This window comes from Acomys russatus, chromosome 32 (genome assembly GCF_903995435.1).
Source record: "Acomys russatus chromosome 32, mAcoRus1.1, whole genome shotgun sequence".
Lineage (NCBI taxonomy): Eukaryota > Metazoa > Chordata > Mammalia > Rodentia > Muridae > Acomys > Acomys russatus.
The window spans coordinates 34,494,467-34,510,752 of record NC_067168.1 but is presented as its reverse complement, the minus strand read 5'-3'; the positions used below and the strand labels follow the sequence as shown (position 1 = coordinate 34,510,752).

General features: G+C 49.4%; 2 protein-coding genes across 3 annotated transcripts in view; both read right to left on the bottom strand.

Moving 5' to 3' along the window:
- Positions 1-5,916, bottom strand: part of Ip6k1 (inositol hexakisphosphate kinase 1) — a 35,999-nt gene extending 30,083 nt beyond the window's left edge. The window contains exon 1 of one of the 2 annotated variants that reach the window (XM_051140795.1): positions 5,688-5,916. The gene's annotated coding sequence lies outside the window, so the exon portion shown is untranslated. The remainder of the gene's footprint in view (positions 1-5,687) is intronic. The other variant, XM_051140796.1, reaches the window with a different exon arrangement.
- Positions 5,917-8,530: 2,614 nt separating this feature from the next.
- On the bottom strand, positions 8,531-15,711 carry Cdhr4 (cadherin related family member 4). Its single transcript, XM_051140480.1, has 19 exons — positions 15,576-15,711; positions 15,153-15,337; positions 14,885-15,047; positions 14,717-14,808; positions 13,775-13,885; positions 13,084-13,187; positions 12,755-12,891; positions 12,483-12,666; positions 12,230-12,383; positions 11,904-11,997; positions 11,240-11,443; positions 11,021-11,160; positions 10,653-10,803; positions 10,347-10,567; positions 9,958-10,100; positions 9,485-9,541; positions 9,308-9,395; positions 9,066-9,096; positions 8,531-8,633 (listed from the first exon to the last, which is right to left on the bottom strand). Exons 1-19 carry the CDS (start codon positions 15,622-15,624, stop codon positions 8,578-8,580), a joined length of 2,364 nt encoding a protein of 787 aa, XP_050996437.1. The 5' UTR covers positions 15,625-15,711; the 3' UTR covers positions 8,531-8,577.
- Between the last annotated feature and the right edge of the window lie 575 nt (positions 15,712-16,286).

Below are 16,286 nucleotides of genomic sequence, written 5' to 3'. Positions count from 1 at the left end.
CAAACCCTACAACAGTAGACATAATGTCACAAACATATAATACCTAATTTCTTATTCCAAGCCAAAAACAAGAGTGCACCATGCAAGCCTTTCCCCAACTCTGCAACCACTGCTCCTAAAGTGTCAAAGGGTAAAGAAAAAAAAGTCCTAAGCCAGAGAGGGCCTCAGAATATCAGCACCAGTATACTCACCTAGTACATTTTCTAAGAGCCAAAACTGGCATTAGCCAGGCAGAGAGTGGACCACACGCCTTTAATCCCAGAACTCGGGGGGGGGGGGGGCGCGAGGCAGATCGCTCTGAGTTCAAGGCCAGCCTGGTCTACAAAGGGAGTCCAGGACAGCCAAAGCTACACAGAGAGACCCTGTCTCAAAAAAGCAACAGAACAAAACAAAACAAAAAAACGAGAACAAAAAACCCAACCCAGAAAAACAAAAACCCTAGAACTCATGGTTTTGTTTTGTTTTTTACAACTAGACAGTCAGCAAGGCCCAATGATCTTCCCTGTGGATACAAACTCAATCATGTTTTCACAACAAGCACTCTTACTGACCACTGTGCCATCTCTACAACCCCCTTGTTTTTTTGAGACAGGATCTCACTAGTCCCTGGGGCTTGCATTTACCAACTAGACTGGCCAAGTAGTGAACTACAGGAATCTACCTTTTCCGCCCCAGCTCTGGAATTACAAACCTGTGCAATTATATGAAGATATTCCTTTTTATTTTTATATGTGTATTTTTGCCTTTATGTACATATGTCATATATGTGCTTGGTGCCTGAAAAGAACAAAAGAAGACATCAAAGCCAGGTGTGTCAGTGTGGGCAGATCTCAGAGTTCAAGACCAGTTTGGTCTACAGAGCAAGTTCCAGGACAGCCAGGACTATTACACAGAGAAACCCTGTCTTCAAAGAAACAAACACAAAGACAGCATCAGATCTCCTGTAACTGAAGTACAGATGACTATAAGCTACCACGTGGGTACAGCGAACTGAACTCCAGTCTTCTGAGAGAGTAAGTACCCTTACCACTGAGCCATCTCTCCAGCCCTACCTACAGGAGGTTTTCTGTATGGGTTCCAGGAATCAAATTCAAGTCCTTATGCTTGTGGCAAACACTTATAGAGCCATCTTTCCAGCTCCCTCCTTACTTTATTAGTTATCTAGATGGGGTTTTAGAAAGTTGCACAGACTGGCCTTAATTTCACTTTTTAGCTCAGATGTACCTTGAACTTTTGATTCTCCTATCTCAGCCTCTAGGGTAGGTAGGACTACAGGCTCATGACACTAAGCATGACTAAAAATTATTTAAATTACTAAGACAGGGTCTAACACTAAAGCCCAAGATGATCTTGAACTTTTGGTGATTCTTCTGCTCCAACCTCCCAAAATATTTAGATTACAGGGGTAAAATATTATGCCTGACTCCAAAAGTTTTGGTTTTTATTTTGTTGTCAGGTTTTTTGAGACAGGATTTCTGTTTGAGACAGCGCTAGCTGTCCTGGAACTCACTCTGTAGATGAGCTGCCTGGAATTTACAGTGGTCCAACTGTAAGTGGTGCTGCGCCCATCACCACCAACCACCCAACAGTTACACAGAGAAACCCAGTCTCAAAAAACCCAAAACCAGTTAGGCGTAGTAGTGTACACCTTTATCCTTGACTTCAGGAAAGTCAGGGCTACACAGAGAAACTTTGTCTCAAAAAACAAAAACAAATATTGGGCTACAGAGAGCTCAGTGGTTGCTGCTCTCCCAGAGGCCCAGGTTGAATTCCCAGCATCCATACAGTGGCTTTCAACTGTAACTATAGTTCCAAAGAAGCCAATACCCTCTTCCTACCTCTGTGGTTGCCAGACTTTCATGTGGTATGTATACATACATACATATTTACATACACACATTCAGGCAAAATATCCATATACATTAAGATGAATAAATACATGAATAAGGCAAATACCAACCTGAAATGTGGCTGTTCACATTTATAATCCTAGCACTTAGGTGGCTGAAGAAAAAAAGACCAAGGGCTGGAGAGATGGCTCAGGGGTTAAGAGCACTGGCTGCTCTTCCAGAGGTCCTGAGTTCAATTCCCAGCAACCACATGGTGGCTCACAACCATCTATGAGATCCGGTGTCCTCTTCTGGGCTGCAGGCACACTTACAGGCAAAACACTGTATACATACTAAATAAATAAATCTTTTAAAAAAGTTAGATATCAACCTGGATTACAAATCAAGTTGGTGACCTGCCTAAGCTACATAGTAATACTCTGTCCCAAAAAACAAAAGCAGGGCTGGCAAAACGGCTCAGGGGATAAGAGTGCTTGTCACACTAACATGATAACAAAGTTGGATCTCTAAAACACATGGCAGGAGAGGAAGGTGTCCTCTGACTCTGGCACACTGTGACATACATACATACATATATGTGTGTGTGTGTGTATGCGTGTGTGTGCATGCATACACATATACACACAGGGGGAGAGGGAAGGAGGGAGACAGAGAGAACTAGAGCAAGCAAAAAACAGCAATTCCTGTTCTGTTGCTTAAGTGCTATAATGCTTTTGCAGTTCAAAGGGACTAGAATATTCTCTAGTAATCTAAATGTTTGATATTTTATAAAGCTGGGGAGAATTTACACTGGACTCTGGAGCTAAGAGATGAAGGTAAAGTAACAGAATCCTAAACAGGAACAAAGGTTGTGGGATTCAGCTAGCAAGAGGAACTGGGGAGCAAAACACATATGAGATGCTTAACAAGCTAGTTAGTTAGTGGGTTCTAACGATAAAACCTGAGTGGGGGCAGGAGAGATGGCTCAGTGATTAAGTGCACTGTCTGCTCTTCCAAGGGACCTGGGTTCAATTCCCAGCACCCACATGGCAGCTCACACCTGTCTATAACTCTAATCCTAAGGGACCTGACACATTCATACTAATGCACACACACACACACACCCCAAAAAAGGGAAGTAAATAAATAGTTTTTTTAAAAAAACAAAGAAAAGGATAAAACCTGAGGAGGTGGACTGGAGCCAACACTTTGGATGCCACATTAGGACCTAAGATTTCATCCTATGATATGTGGGCTTTTTTCCTTCTTGAGACAGGGTTTCTCTGTGTACTGTAGCCCTGGCTGTCCTGGGATTCGATTTGTAGACCAGGGTAGCCTCAAACTCAGAGATCTGCCCACCTCTGCCTGTGTAAATTTCTGACCAGTGTAGAATAATACCATCTGTGATCACTAGTTGTTCTTAATAGTTTAAAAGTGCTAAGCCAGGTCACCTATTTAATCCCAGCACGTAGGAGGCAAAGATAGGTAGACCTATGAGATTTAGAGGCCAGCCTGGTCTACAGAGTTCATTGCAGGTGGGGGAAGAGGGGGACGGGGCTATGTAGAGACACTGGGGGGGGGGGGGGGGGGGGGGGGCAGGGGGCACAAAGCCAGCCAAGTGTATACCTAAAGTCCACGTATAAGAGTGCGTGAGTGCGTGTGTGTGTGTGTGTGTGTGTGTGTGTGTGTGTGTGTGTGTGTGTGTGTGTACACACACACAGGTGACTCTTAAGCTTGGGATACACAAGGTACACCATCATCTCAAAAAACCTAGAGCGCCGAATGAACAAGTGCCTAAGTTTACAAATGAATTATGCAAAGACAAAGACAGAGGACCTAGTACTGTAGTAATGGTCTTTATGATGCAGCCCTTAAAATACCCAGCACAGGGGACTGGAGAGACAGCTCAGAGGGTAAGAACACTGTCTGTTCTTCCAAAAGGTCTGAGTTCAATTCCCAGCAACCACATGGTGGTTCATAACCATCTGTAATGAGATCTAGTGTGTAGGCACATGCAGGTAGAATACTGTATAATAAATAAATATTTTTTAAAAAATACCCAGCACAGAAATGATGCTATTGTCTTTGAATAACTGTTGAATCAAGCATCATAAATATTCATGAGCTAGTAAAAGCATTAAAAAAAGATAATGAAAGTTTGCCCTGCATTCACATTTTCCTGTCCTAACATAGGGTTAGACCAAGGAGAGACTTTAACGGACCCTTGAACTCCCTAAAACTGTACGCAGTCGTCAATGCTGACCACTCAACAGTCCCCCTTCCTTATCACTAGGAGACCCAATGCTCACAATTAGCTAAGAGTCTAACTTAGGGTTAGGTACTTCAGCAGAAACAGCAAAAATTTACTCCTATGGATGATTTAATTTCCAAAAAATAAAAAAATAAAAGCAATGGGAGCTTGATTTGGAACAATTTTGAAATCCTAGTATTTTAATATCTCCCTCCTTTATTTTTTTCTCCCTCCTTTAATAGCTACCCCAAAAACGTTATTTCATCAAGGCCAAAATTGTACTAGTCATCCAAAATATGGCCCCGTGGAAGGGCAATGAAATAGATAACGTTACTGCTCAATTTCCCTCTCCTCACAAGTGTAGCCTAAGACAAACAGCCAACAGCCTGCCACCTGCGAGGACTGCATTCACCCCGGCTTCCCAAAGGGACCTATCTCTAGAGCACAGTGCGGGTTCCTCTCAAAATTAAACATTCAGAGGTGACACAATACTGATAGAAACGGAGACTACTGCCTTGCTTGAGCTCCTTAATTATCTCGTGTCGGTTTCATATGGAGACAAAATACAAGACACCTGTGTGAAGAGACTAAGAGCCCCTGGGTAAAAAAAAATGGTGTAGAGCTGCCAGGACCCTTGCTGGAGCTGATCCTCTTTTGGGGGTTGCCAGCCCCGCCTCCACGGTAAGAAACAGGCCTGACAGGCTGTTTTCATCCAGCAGCAACAGCTTTTAGCACTGCTTTTGTTTAGAGACTTGTAAAGTAGCTCCAGCTGGCCTGCGACCCATGGCAATCCTCCTGCCTCAGTGCAAGAGCTCCCATACCCGGTTTCAGTTCTGTTAAAAGTTGATGGGGGTAGCTCAAGACCATGCACAATAAAAGCGTTTGTTTTTTTTTTTTTAATAGTCCTAACATATTCCTGCATCCATCTTTTAACAGCCTGTCTCTTTAGGAGACAAAATTAATCAAATCATCACCACCCTTATCCTCCTAAAGCACACGCTCCAAAAGTGGTTGTCGAACACCAAAGAACTTACACCCCCAAATAAAACTCAGTCACTGTGGACATTTAACCAGATTCTTCAAGAAGCAGTTAACAGTGAGTCTGGAAGAGCACGGAAGGCTCCGAGGGGTCTCGGTGGAAAGAGACAGCCGAACATACAGGGCCCTCATACTACCCTGCTTGGCTCATAAAGCATTTTTAGGCCTGTTTCGTCTTGTCTTAAGTCTCAAGCGGCCTGGGAAAAAAAATTACTCGCAGGAGTGTGATATCTAAGAGCGACGTACGTTTATCACGGATTTATTGGAGGAACGTTACGGCCGGGAGAACAAGCGGGTATTGACCACGTCTCAGCACTCCGGGGCTGAGGCGCCCAGGGATTCGGTCTGAAAGGAAGGCTTCCCGCTGCCCCGCCGGCCGGTCCTAGGACACAGGGCTCTCTTCTCCCACCTCCACCCGGGCTTGCCTTCCCAGCCTCCGTGCCAGCACCTGGGAGGCTCGGCGGGAAGCCAACCAGGACGCTGGAATGATGTTCCAGGGATGCTCGGCCTAAGTCCCGACCCTGCCCCACGCGCGCCTGCTGCAACCCCGCGCCCGCAGCAACCCTCACCGTGGGTGTCGGGCGGGTCTTTCGGCCCGGACTCCTGTCACTCACCGGCCCGACCCGGGCAGCGGGCGCCCAAGGCTCCCCACGGGAGCTGGGCCCCCCGGGCCTCCGGGTTTCGGCCCGCCCCCTGGCAGGCAGCGCAGGTGGCTGAGCCCCGCAGCAGCGGCCCCGCACCGGCCGCTCGGTCCAGCTCCTGGCGCTGCCCACTGGGTACGGATCAACAACAAGATGGCGGCCAGCCGAGGGGGCGGGGGCCGGGCGTCATAGTAACCAAGGACTTCAAAGAACCCGCCCCCGACTGAGATTGTGTCCAATCAACAGCCTCTCCTCCCGACGTCTGAAGTAATCCTTCCCGCGGATTCGTCAACTGTTACATCAGTCAGAGCGTACCTCTCGTGCAAAATGCCTGGGGCACGTGACTGTGACGGCACGAATTGACGCATGCGCGCTCTCCTCAGATTTGTTAGCCGCGGAGCTTTTGCGGATCCTAGAGCGTCCTTGGTTTTCTCACCTGCGCAACCCTTTCGGTTTTGAGCTGACAGCACTTATACTCTCGCACACACTCAGGGAATGTCAGCGGTAAGGTATTTACTTTCTCGCCTGCCTCTGTGCCTGAGATCGACCAGAGATCACTAGTGAGGAAACTGAGGCGCAGAAGAGAGGCTGAGCCAAGGTCACACAGCCTTAAGTGGTGGTGGTTATGTCCCTCACCTCTTCTCGCCCCAGAGTTAAAAGAGTGTTTTCTAAGCGTCTTCCAGTACTGCCTCTTACCAGTCCAGAGGCACAGCCTTTTGCGCTTCCCCTTTCCCCGGTTTATTTTGCAGAGTTAAATCTGCATCCAGCACAAGTCTCCTCTCTTCTTTGGCCCAGAGCATCCGTTAAGTGCCTAAGACAGTATCTTTTGCCCTTGGCTATCATGACCTGCCTCCAAGGCAAACTAGAGTCCCAAGAAGATGGTCATCCCTTGTTCTCCATAGTAGGCCCCCAGCACTGGGCTTGGCTTCGTGGTTAGGACACCAACAGCACCACAGCACCTGATCCCACACCAAAATGTCCTGACTAACTTCTCAGAGACTAGGTTACTCTGTCAATAAGATGAAGATGAACAAGAGGCAGATTTAATAAGCTCTTAGAAAAAGCCAAAGACTCACGGAAAACCATCCATAGCCACTCTGAGGCTGCTGAGACTGGAGCTTCTGACACCCTTGTTTTAGAGATGGTTCAGAGCACTTGCTGCCCTGCCGGAGAACCTAAGGCCTGTTCCCAGCACCCGCATCTAGGCAGCTCACAGCAGCCCGAGACAGACATGACCCCAAGTTGGTCAGCACTGCACACAGTAAAATCTGTTCTGCAGGCTGGTCCAACACCCTGCCTATGTGAAACAATCTAGATTAGCATAGCAAGAACTAAGCCGTAGAAACAGATGCAAAGTCACGAGCTCACTATCAGAAAGGAGCGTTCTCAGTCCCTCCATGACCAGCTAAGCACAGTCTCCCACCTCTCCCACCCCTTAACTTTATGCAGAAATTCAAGATCCCTCCCAATAAAACCTCTACACAAAGTTGGCAAGCTGCCTGTGAGGGCCTGATGGGACCCTCAGACACCAACAATGTTGAGCCGAGGAGAGAACTCCAGAATCCACAGTGTGTTTAACAAAATAAAAGCCAGGCATGATGATGCTCACTTATAATCCCAGTGTTGGGGAAGGGAAGACAGGCAGATCCCTGGGCCTCTCTGGTCAGCCAGCCTCGCCTACTTGGTGGGGTTCAGGTCAGTGAGAGACCCTGTCTCAAATGGGAGTTGGGGGGTTGAAGGTGTTGATATCTGAGTTTGTCCTCTGGCTTTGATGTGGTCAAGCCAGCCATGAAAGCACATGCCTATAATCCTAGCACTCAGAAAACTGAGGCAGGCATGCAAATACCAAAACAGCTTAAACTGCAAAAGTTAACAATGGACAAGCCAGGCATGGTGGCTCTTAATCCTAGCACTCCAGAGGCAGAGGCAGGCAGATCGCTGTGAGTTCAAAGCTAGCCTGGTCTACAGAGTGAGGCCAAGACATCAAGGACTGTTACACAGAGAAATCCTGTCTCAAGAAAACAAAAAAAGCAGGCGGTGGTAGCACACGCCTTCAATCCCAGCACTCAGGAGGCAGAAGCAGGCGGATCACTGCGAGTTCGAGGCCATCCTGGTCTATAAAAAGAGTCCAGGACAGTCAAGGCTACACATAGAAACCCTGTCCCAAAAAACAGAGAGAGAGAAAAAAAAAAGAAAAACAGAGAGAGAGAGAGAGGTAAACAATGGTCTACATAATGAGTTCCAGGACACCCAAGGTTATGTAGAGAGACCATGTCTCAATAAATAAGCAAATGAACAAATGTTCTTAAAATTTTAAAGCAAGTCTTGCTGGTATGGTGGCACACGCATTTAATTCCAGCACTGGGGAGGCAGAGGCAGAGGCGAGTGAATCTTAGAAGTTTGAAACCAGCCTGTTCTACCTAGAGAGTTCCAGGTCAGCCAGGGCAGCCGTGTCTCAAAAAATAAAATAAATAAATAAATAAATAAATAGAAATCTCTGAGTAGACAGGACAGCTGGGGGTCCATCCATCAGTAACAAAGATAAGAGCCTCTTCTACAAAGTGTCAATCACTGTCAGGGCATCAGACAAGGTTTCTTCAAAGAAAAATAACCTTACTGTTCCATAGGGTGCCCACAAGGAGGTGGCACCTTGTCCAAGTAAGAACAAGAAAGCACAGATCTCAGAGCTTCTCCCACACAAAGATCACAAGGTGGGTGGCATTCTGTTTGCAGTCTTTATTGCTAAATAGACTTGGAAATACAGGCTACAAGCATGTGACTAGGGAGTTCCACACACAGTTGAAGCAGCTGCTCGGCCTCACAGCCAACGCCGGGCTCCCGTGCTCGTGCTGAACAGGTAATCTCTCCCTGTACCTGAGCCAGGTGAGCAGGACAGAGGAAGGGAGAAGGGCCTGCTGGCTTCAGCAGTGTGGTCATCCTTTCCACGGGGACCCAAACTTATCTCCTCCTTCCCTGCTCAGCTAGGACCCTAAGGTTAGACTCAAATGAACTGAGAGCCAGTGGGTACCAGTTCCCCTACAGCATCCCAATTTCACCTTAGTCTGCTATAATTTACTGGTAAAACTGGAATATGTAGGGAGCTCTCCCCTCACCACCACTTGGCTAAAGGATGAGGGGGTGGCAGAGGGTGAGTGGGGGTGAGGGAAGAGATCAGTCAGTGAAAATGCAGGTGATGGATACTTAGCGGTGGTGGCAGTAAGAAAAGAGATGGGCAAAAGAGAGAGAAAACTCTGGGAAAGGCCAAGAGCCCCAGCAGAGAAGGGTTTATGAAAAGTAGAGACTTACAGACATCTTGGGCTCTGCCATCAAAATGCTGCTGGAAAGAAGAAAAGGGCACAGTGAGTTGAGCCTTCCCCACAGGGAGCAGATGGAAGGGCCGGGTACCCACCTGCCTTCTCTATCTTTGTGCTTGTGTAGGCACTCCCACAGGTGTAGCCACTTCCAGGCAGGGAAGGCAGGCTTTGCAGGGACAGGGGGTACCATGGAGCAGCCCCAGTGCCCTTAATTTGGAATATGAGCTGGCATACCAGACCCACAGCAGTTCCGGGTACCTGGGACATCTCCATTCTTGTTGCCTCCATGAGCCTCTCAATGGAGCCTTCATGTCCCCGGATGCTACAGCAAATCAAAGTACAAATGTCTGGGTCCCAGCCTGAGTTTAGGAGATGGGGTCCCAGGCATAGAGGTAGGCAGAAGAGACCGACCTGTTTAGCAACAGGGCTCTGGCCGGTTTGCTTGGTGCCTGTAGAGACTGGGCCAATCTAAAAGGCCAGGAAGAAGCAAGCAGTGAAAGTAGCAGGCCTGCTAACACCAAGGAGTGACATCATCATCTGTCCCTGCCCATGCTGCTGTCTGTCCTACACCTGGACTCAGAGGGTTCAGTCTACAGAAGTGAGGCAAAAACCAGATTGAAGACAGGTGTTGGGGACAGGGGGAAATTTCAAAACTCTGAGCCATCTATGTCCATCTGATTCCAAGACTGGGCTCTGCCAGTGACAGTGACTACTTCCAATGCCTCTCAGTCTGAATACTTCTGGAGAGACAGCAGCAGCCCTCCTCAATCTGTTTGCCCACCAATGTTGTCAGTGTCATCAAATATTCAGCAAAGATGCCTATTCCAGCCAGTGCCTATTCTGTAAGCTGGGGGAGGGGCCAGAAAGCAGAAATAGGAACCTACCCCCGAAGGATCCTGCTGAGGAGCCAGCCCAGAGCCAGAAGGAGAACTGCTCCCGTCACTGTCAACACTACCACAAACCAGGCCTCTGGCTTCCAGAAAGCCTCCACCTCTGTCACAATCAGGGGTGTCATTGTTGAGGACACCTGAAAGGAGGGCCACAGACTCAGCACTGCTACTGGCAATCCAACTTTCAAACTCTCCATGAAGTGGGGCACTTCACACTCCAGATTTATTTATTTTTTGCATCCAGCACTTTTCTCCAAAATGTTTTCTCTCATAATTCCATCTTTAAAAAAAAAAACAAACAAACAAAATAACCCCCCAAAACAGCTGCCCTCACCCTTCAAGATCCTCTCTCCCAACCCACTATGGCCTGAGAACCCTCTCACTGTGCTGCCATGGGTGCTGGTGGCCACCGTGCTGGCCTTCCGAGGAACTAGATGCACAATGATGGTGGCTGTGGTGCTGAGGTGGGGGGTGGAAGGGCCCACATCAGCAACATGGATCAATAGTTCATAGGTGCAGGGCTGCTCTGGCCATGGGGGCCCTAGCACAGTGTCACTGTGCACCAGGATGCTCCCTTGCAGTCTAAATCGGCTCTGGCTATTCCCTGAAAGCAGAGCAGCAGGAGAAGAAGGTATTATTAACTTAGCCTGACCCTCACCAACAGCCTGGTGGCCCCCACATATTCACACCTCCCACGATGCTGTAGGAGAGGGCCGAGCGCTGTGGCTCCTGAGGGATCCGGCATGACACCTTGGTCACCTCCATGCTATGACCCAGGGGAGTGTAGATGGTGAGTTCCTGAAATGGAGGCTCACACTCAGGGGCGTGGTCATTCACATCCTAGAGAAAGGCCACCATGTTAGGAGTGACTACGGCCCATTCCTCAAATTCCCAGGCTATCCTTTCACCTGGTAAAGACCAGGCTGTAATGTTTTCCCCAGTGAGCCCCTCCCCACAACCAGCCCACATTAGAAACCGAGGCATCTGCATAAAAAAAAAAAAAAAAGCAAAAAGCCAGAAGGAAATCTGTCTTTCCCAGGCCTTGCAGGTCAGTTACCTCAACCTCAATCGTTATGGTACATGAGCCTGAGCGGTGGTGGTTGAGGTCCCAGTCTTGGCTGTGATCAATCAGCAAAATAACAATTCTGTACAACCTCTGCCGCTCATAGTCCAAAGGCCCCAGGAGATGAAGCTCTCCTAAAATGGGTGATCCAACCTTAGCCTGCAGAGCCAACTCTGATCCCATCCCTCCCTCCCAGCCCTGGGGGTTAAGTACCAGTGAGGCGGTCCACAGCAAAGGTGGAGGGTCCGCCAGAGATGTAGTACTCAAGGCTGTTATGAGGAAAGTCCATATCCGTGCCCACTACAGAGCCCAGCAGAGTGCGGGGTCCTGCATCCTCCCGAACCCGGAACGTGCGTGGGACACAGGCTGGGGAGAACTCATTGACAGGTGTCACCATCACCAGGACTGGAACCTCAGCTGGGGACCATTTAGCAGTTAAGGAGCTGGCCCATGATACCCACACCTGCCCTCAGGGGTCTTAGTAAGTAAACACAGCCCTATACTGGAGGGAGGGTCTCTGTAGAGTGGTGGAGATCTTAAAAGAGAGCCATTCTAGGGTTCTTAAATTGAGACAATCCTGACCTACTAGATTTTAAGGGGAAGCCGCATGTGGTGGCACACACCTTTAATCCCAGCACTTGGGAGGCAAAAGCAGGTGGATCTCTGTGACTTTGAGGCTAGCCTGGTCTACAAAGCAAGTCCAGGACAGCCAGGGCTAACACTGAGAGATCCTGTCTCCAAAAACCAAAAAAAAAAAAAAAAACAAACAAACTAGTTTTTAGGGGGGGGAAAATCTGTCTATGCCTTGGGGATGGAACAGGGTAGACAAAATAGCCTTGTCCTGAGTGTCCAGGCCTAAGTAAGTATGGTCACTCACTGGTCATCTGGGGCTGACCACCATCAAACACCAAGATCGAAGCTGCATGCTGGAAGCAAGCCCCAGGTGTGTCACAGTCCAATGTAGTGTTCACCTGGCCAAGGGGACCAGAGAGTAAGATGAAGCCAGGATCTGGGAAAATCTTAACGCATGTCAGGGTGCCTCAAACCAGGGTGTCCACGTAATAGCCTACCTTGACCCGGTTTTCCAGACTGTCGGCTGTCTTTACAACCATATCCTCACCCTACCTCCAAGGTCTCAATGCCTTAACAAGCCTTGGCCCACCCACCTCATCTGCATGGGAGTCTAGGAGGGGCATTGGGCACCTCAAGGACTCTTTCACGCAGATGGAGGCTGGCAGAGTGAGGAGGACCGTGAAACCGCAGTTGGTAGTCAACAGCAGCTCCAGCAGAGTCTGGGTCAATGCAAGTGAGCGTGTTCAGCACAGTGCCCACTGGTGCGGTCTCTGGGATTTGAGTCCTGGGAGTGGAGGGCGGGTGGCAAGACAGGAGTCTGGACCAATGATGGGCCAGGGGGATCTCACCCCAACCAGCCTGAGCATGGCTTCCGGGTACTCACACCAGTAGCGCTGGATGGCATCGTGGGGGCCAGTGGTTGACCGCGCGTATGTTAACTGTGAGCTCGAACTGGGCGCTGGCCCAAGGCTGGAGCCTCTCAAAAGCCCTCACCTGCAGTTTCGTGACCACTGTGCCCGGAGCGCGAGCCAAATCCAGGGGTGCGGTAGTCTTCACTACTCCATCAGCTGGGAGCGTTGGGAAAGTGTAAGAAACAAAGCTCCGCCCCATCCCAGCTCCCTCAGTCCTGTCACCCGCCCCGCCTCCTCCTCTCACCTTGTCCAATGGAGTAGAGTGGACTGGGCAATGGGGAGATGATTTCATAGAGCAAGTTGAACCCCCCAGCTTGGACCTGAGTCACCTTGCCCCCAGGGGCCAAATCCTCTGAGATGGTGATACTCTGGGCCTTCTGTCTGAATCAAAAGTGCAAACCTAGCTCCTACTTGCACCTGCTCAACCCAGTAGGGTACCCAGTTCCCTCCCTTGGGCTCCCCCTCCTGTAGGAGCTAGGATGCTCCTTCAGTCCTGTAGCCTACCCCAGCTATTTCCCTAGGGGTAGAGGCAGAATGCCCCATGGCTCCCAGGGCAGGGGGAGCCTTCCTTACGGGAAGGAGACTTGGCTGGACGGCTTGGGCAAAACCTTCACTGTCAGCATCCCTTTGCAACTCTGGCTTTTTCCTAAGGACACTAAAATCTGCAGCCGGAAGGTCTGTCGAGACAGGAAGGAAACCATGTTATGTGTCCATTACTTTATCCATTTCTTGTCCTCCCTTCAAGTAGGCAGTCCTCCTTAGGACCTCCACAGGAACTCCCTGACTTACCACTCTGTTGACAAATATCTCTTTGGACCCTGCAATCCTGGGCCACCAATTCTTCAGAGTCATTCAAAGTGTGAATTGTTAGGACAGAGTCGCTAAGAGCCCGTTACTAGGAGGTGGAAGGGTGTGTGCTTGCTTTGGTGAATGGAACCCAGAGAATTCCAGAAATGACCATTTTAAAGGGGGAAAACTTCCTCCCCACCGGCCACTTTACCCAGAGTTTTCTTCCCAAGTTTGACTGCCATAAACATTGAACGATTCATTAGAAGACCGGTGAGGTCCCAGGGCCACAGGCCTGTCCTCTTTCTGGACCTCCAGACCTCAGCACAGAACAGAGCTGGGCCAAGGGGACAATCATTACAGGCAGCAAGGGGTCTGAGGCAAGCGTATCAGTCACAGTAGCCAAGAACAGGTAATTCTCAGAACATGGTGGTTCTGCCCAATCCATAGCTATTCTCAGGTCCAAAGCCACGCTTACCTTCTGAGCCTGGCCTCTGAGGCCCTGGGCTGGAGCCCGCAGCAGTCCGTGATCATCAATGGAGAAAGGCCCAGGGAAGAGTGGAGGGTCTTGGGCACTGGTGATGTTGATCTGACAGAGCAGGGATGTTAGTGGTCCCCTCCAGTCCCCAGCACCTCAAGTACGCCTGTCAACATCCTCCAATAACCCAGCAGGTCGCTGTTTCCATCTGACCTTTCTGTATACTGCCCGCTGACGGCTACCCTAGCCCAGGTGTTCTACTTTCCGCCTCCATCCCTGGCTCTGGTGCTCAGCACTTCCTGCTCAAACAAACAAATAAATACCCTTCAGGGGAGTTTTATTCTTTTTTTTTTTTTGTGGTTTGTTTGCTTGGGCTTTTTATTTGTTTGTTTGCTGTTTTCGTTTGTTTGTTTGTTTGTTTTTTAAAGACAGATCTCTCTACGTAACCTTGGCTGTCTCAAAATAAAAAAAGGAAACAACAGTAATAAACCCCAGTGAGTTGGCTCAGGCCTTTGCTGCCAATCCTGAATAGCCAGAGTTTGACCCTGGGAACCCGCATGATGGAAGGAGAGAACCAACACCCAGAAGCTGTCCTCAGAACTCCATACACATGTCACAGCATGTGAGTGCTCACACACTCACAATAAGAAGAGGGAAACACCATTCTTTCTAGAGTTACAAAAGTGATTTTTTTTTTTTTAATGGTCATGGAAAACTCAAAACACACAGAACTCAGAAGATCGCAGTCCTTGTGGCAAATTGTAGTTGTCACTGGGAGGGTAGGCAGCCTTTAGTGTCTCTCTCCAAGAGCACGCATCATAGAGAGGTTGAATTGTCTTCAGGGTCTTTAGAGGCTGTGCCTGACCTGGCGGGAGCTGAGCTCCCTCTCTCTGTACCCTCCTCCCACCTCCTGTCCCTCCCTGCTCTGTGTTCAGAGCTTACCTGGGCTCTCTGGATGCCGAGGTCTGGCAGCAACAGAGTGTAGAGCAGGGCCCCAGGCGTGACCGTCTCTGGCACATACATGAATTCCCCAGCTGTCCAGAGAAGGGGTCATGGCAGCTCTGTTCAGGCCACGCCTTTCCACTCCCAACCTGCTGCCCCTAGCCTCACCTGGGCTGGCAAACGGACCAGCACACTGGATACGGCCAGGGTCCCGCTGCACGTGGACAAAGAGCTGGCCCGCGAGCACAAAGTTCCCGCATTTGTACTGCAGCTGCAGCTCATAGCGGTTTACTGCCAGGGCATCCAGCCGAGCAGAGCTACTCAGGGTCACCTGTGGTGGGTTGGCAACGACTTGGAGGGCCTCACCGTTTTCTGTCTCTCTACACCACTTTTGGCTTTGGTCCCCACAAACCCCTAGTTGTACCCGTGACCTTACCTTTCCCAGATAGATCCCCTTATACCCGTGCAGGCTGGGTTTGTTGAAGAAGCTGGTGGGTGGACTCACACCGAGTAACTCCAGGGTGGGCATGTAGGAGGAGCAGTTGAAGGAGAAAGTCTGAAGGATGGCGCCAGGGGCTTGGCTCTCATAGATATCTATGGACCAGGGCAGGCTGTGGAGGACTAGGAGAAAGCCACATTTAGAAACATAACAATTAGCAATTAGCCTTTTTTTTTTCTTCAGGGCCTGACCACAGCTGGAGGCCAAGCAGCCAAAGTCCTTGTCTCCCACAACTGACAGGTGGAGAGAGAACGCGACAGCCAAGATAAGGAACAAGGACTCCCTCAGTCTCTGCCCTCCTATCTAAAGGTCAGAACCTCTCTGGCAAACTGGATTCCCCCCTACCCACCTGCTCCTCACCAGAGATAAATACAGCAAAAAGAAGCTTCAGGAGGCTGAGCAGCGCCATGGTAGCCTGAAGAAATGGCAGAAAAAAAACTGTTTCTCAGGCTAACTCGGGTTGCCAGGTTAGTTGCTTAAACAGAGCCATCAGGCGACTTCCCAAACTCCGGCTCCGCCCACCCCTGGCTCCGCCCACCCCTAAGACCGAGTCCTAGACCCCCGGCAGGCTCCCGGAGGGACTGGAAAATCTGCTTTTCCGCTGTTTCCTGTGAATTCTTCCACTCATCACCCCAACCCTAAGGGGATACAAGGGAAGGAGACTCAAGCTACAGATGGTGAAACTGGTCACATTGTCCTCCCAGACAGAGCAAGCACAGTGCCCAGGAAAATTAGCCCCAAGACCAGCTCCCCCCACAACAGTGTCTGCTTTCTAGCTGTCTCCTCCTACCGTTAGAACATTATCTGCCAAGATCTAAGCCCAGTCACCGAGAAAATCTCTCAAAAGTTGTCTACATTCAACAAACAAAAGAATCCCTAGTAGGTGAAATAAAACTAATGATTCCTTGTGGGGATACCAGCTGGAGGGGACAAAGGACAGCTTCTGAGAGGCATTAAAGATGTGCTGTGAGGTGATCTGGGAGGCAACTGCACCAACCTCTACAGACTAAGATTTACTGAGCCAGTATCTTTGAGATTTGTCAGTTTATTATGTGTAAATTTTTTTTTTTT

What these genes read in the sequence shown, in the direction of transcription:
- Cdhr4 (XM_051140480.1), bottom strand. Translation starts at nt 15,624, where the DNA reads ATGGCGCTGCTCAGCCTCCTGAAGCTTCTTTTTGCTGTATTTATCTCT. An exon ending in TCCAGCCAAGTCTCCTTCCC is followed by an intron (nt 12,892 to 13,083) that starts GTAAGGAAGGCT and finishes CTTTTGATTCAG; the next exon opens with ACAGAAGGCCCAGAGTATCA. An exon ending in CCATAACGATTGAGGTTGAG is followed by an intron (nt 10,804 to 11,020) that starts GTAACTGACCTG and finishes GCCTTTCTCTAG; the next exon opens with GATGTGAATGACCACGCCCC.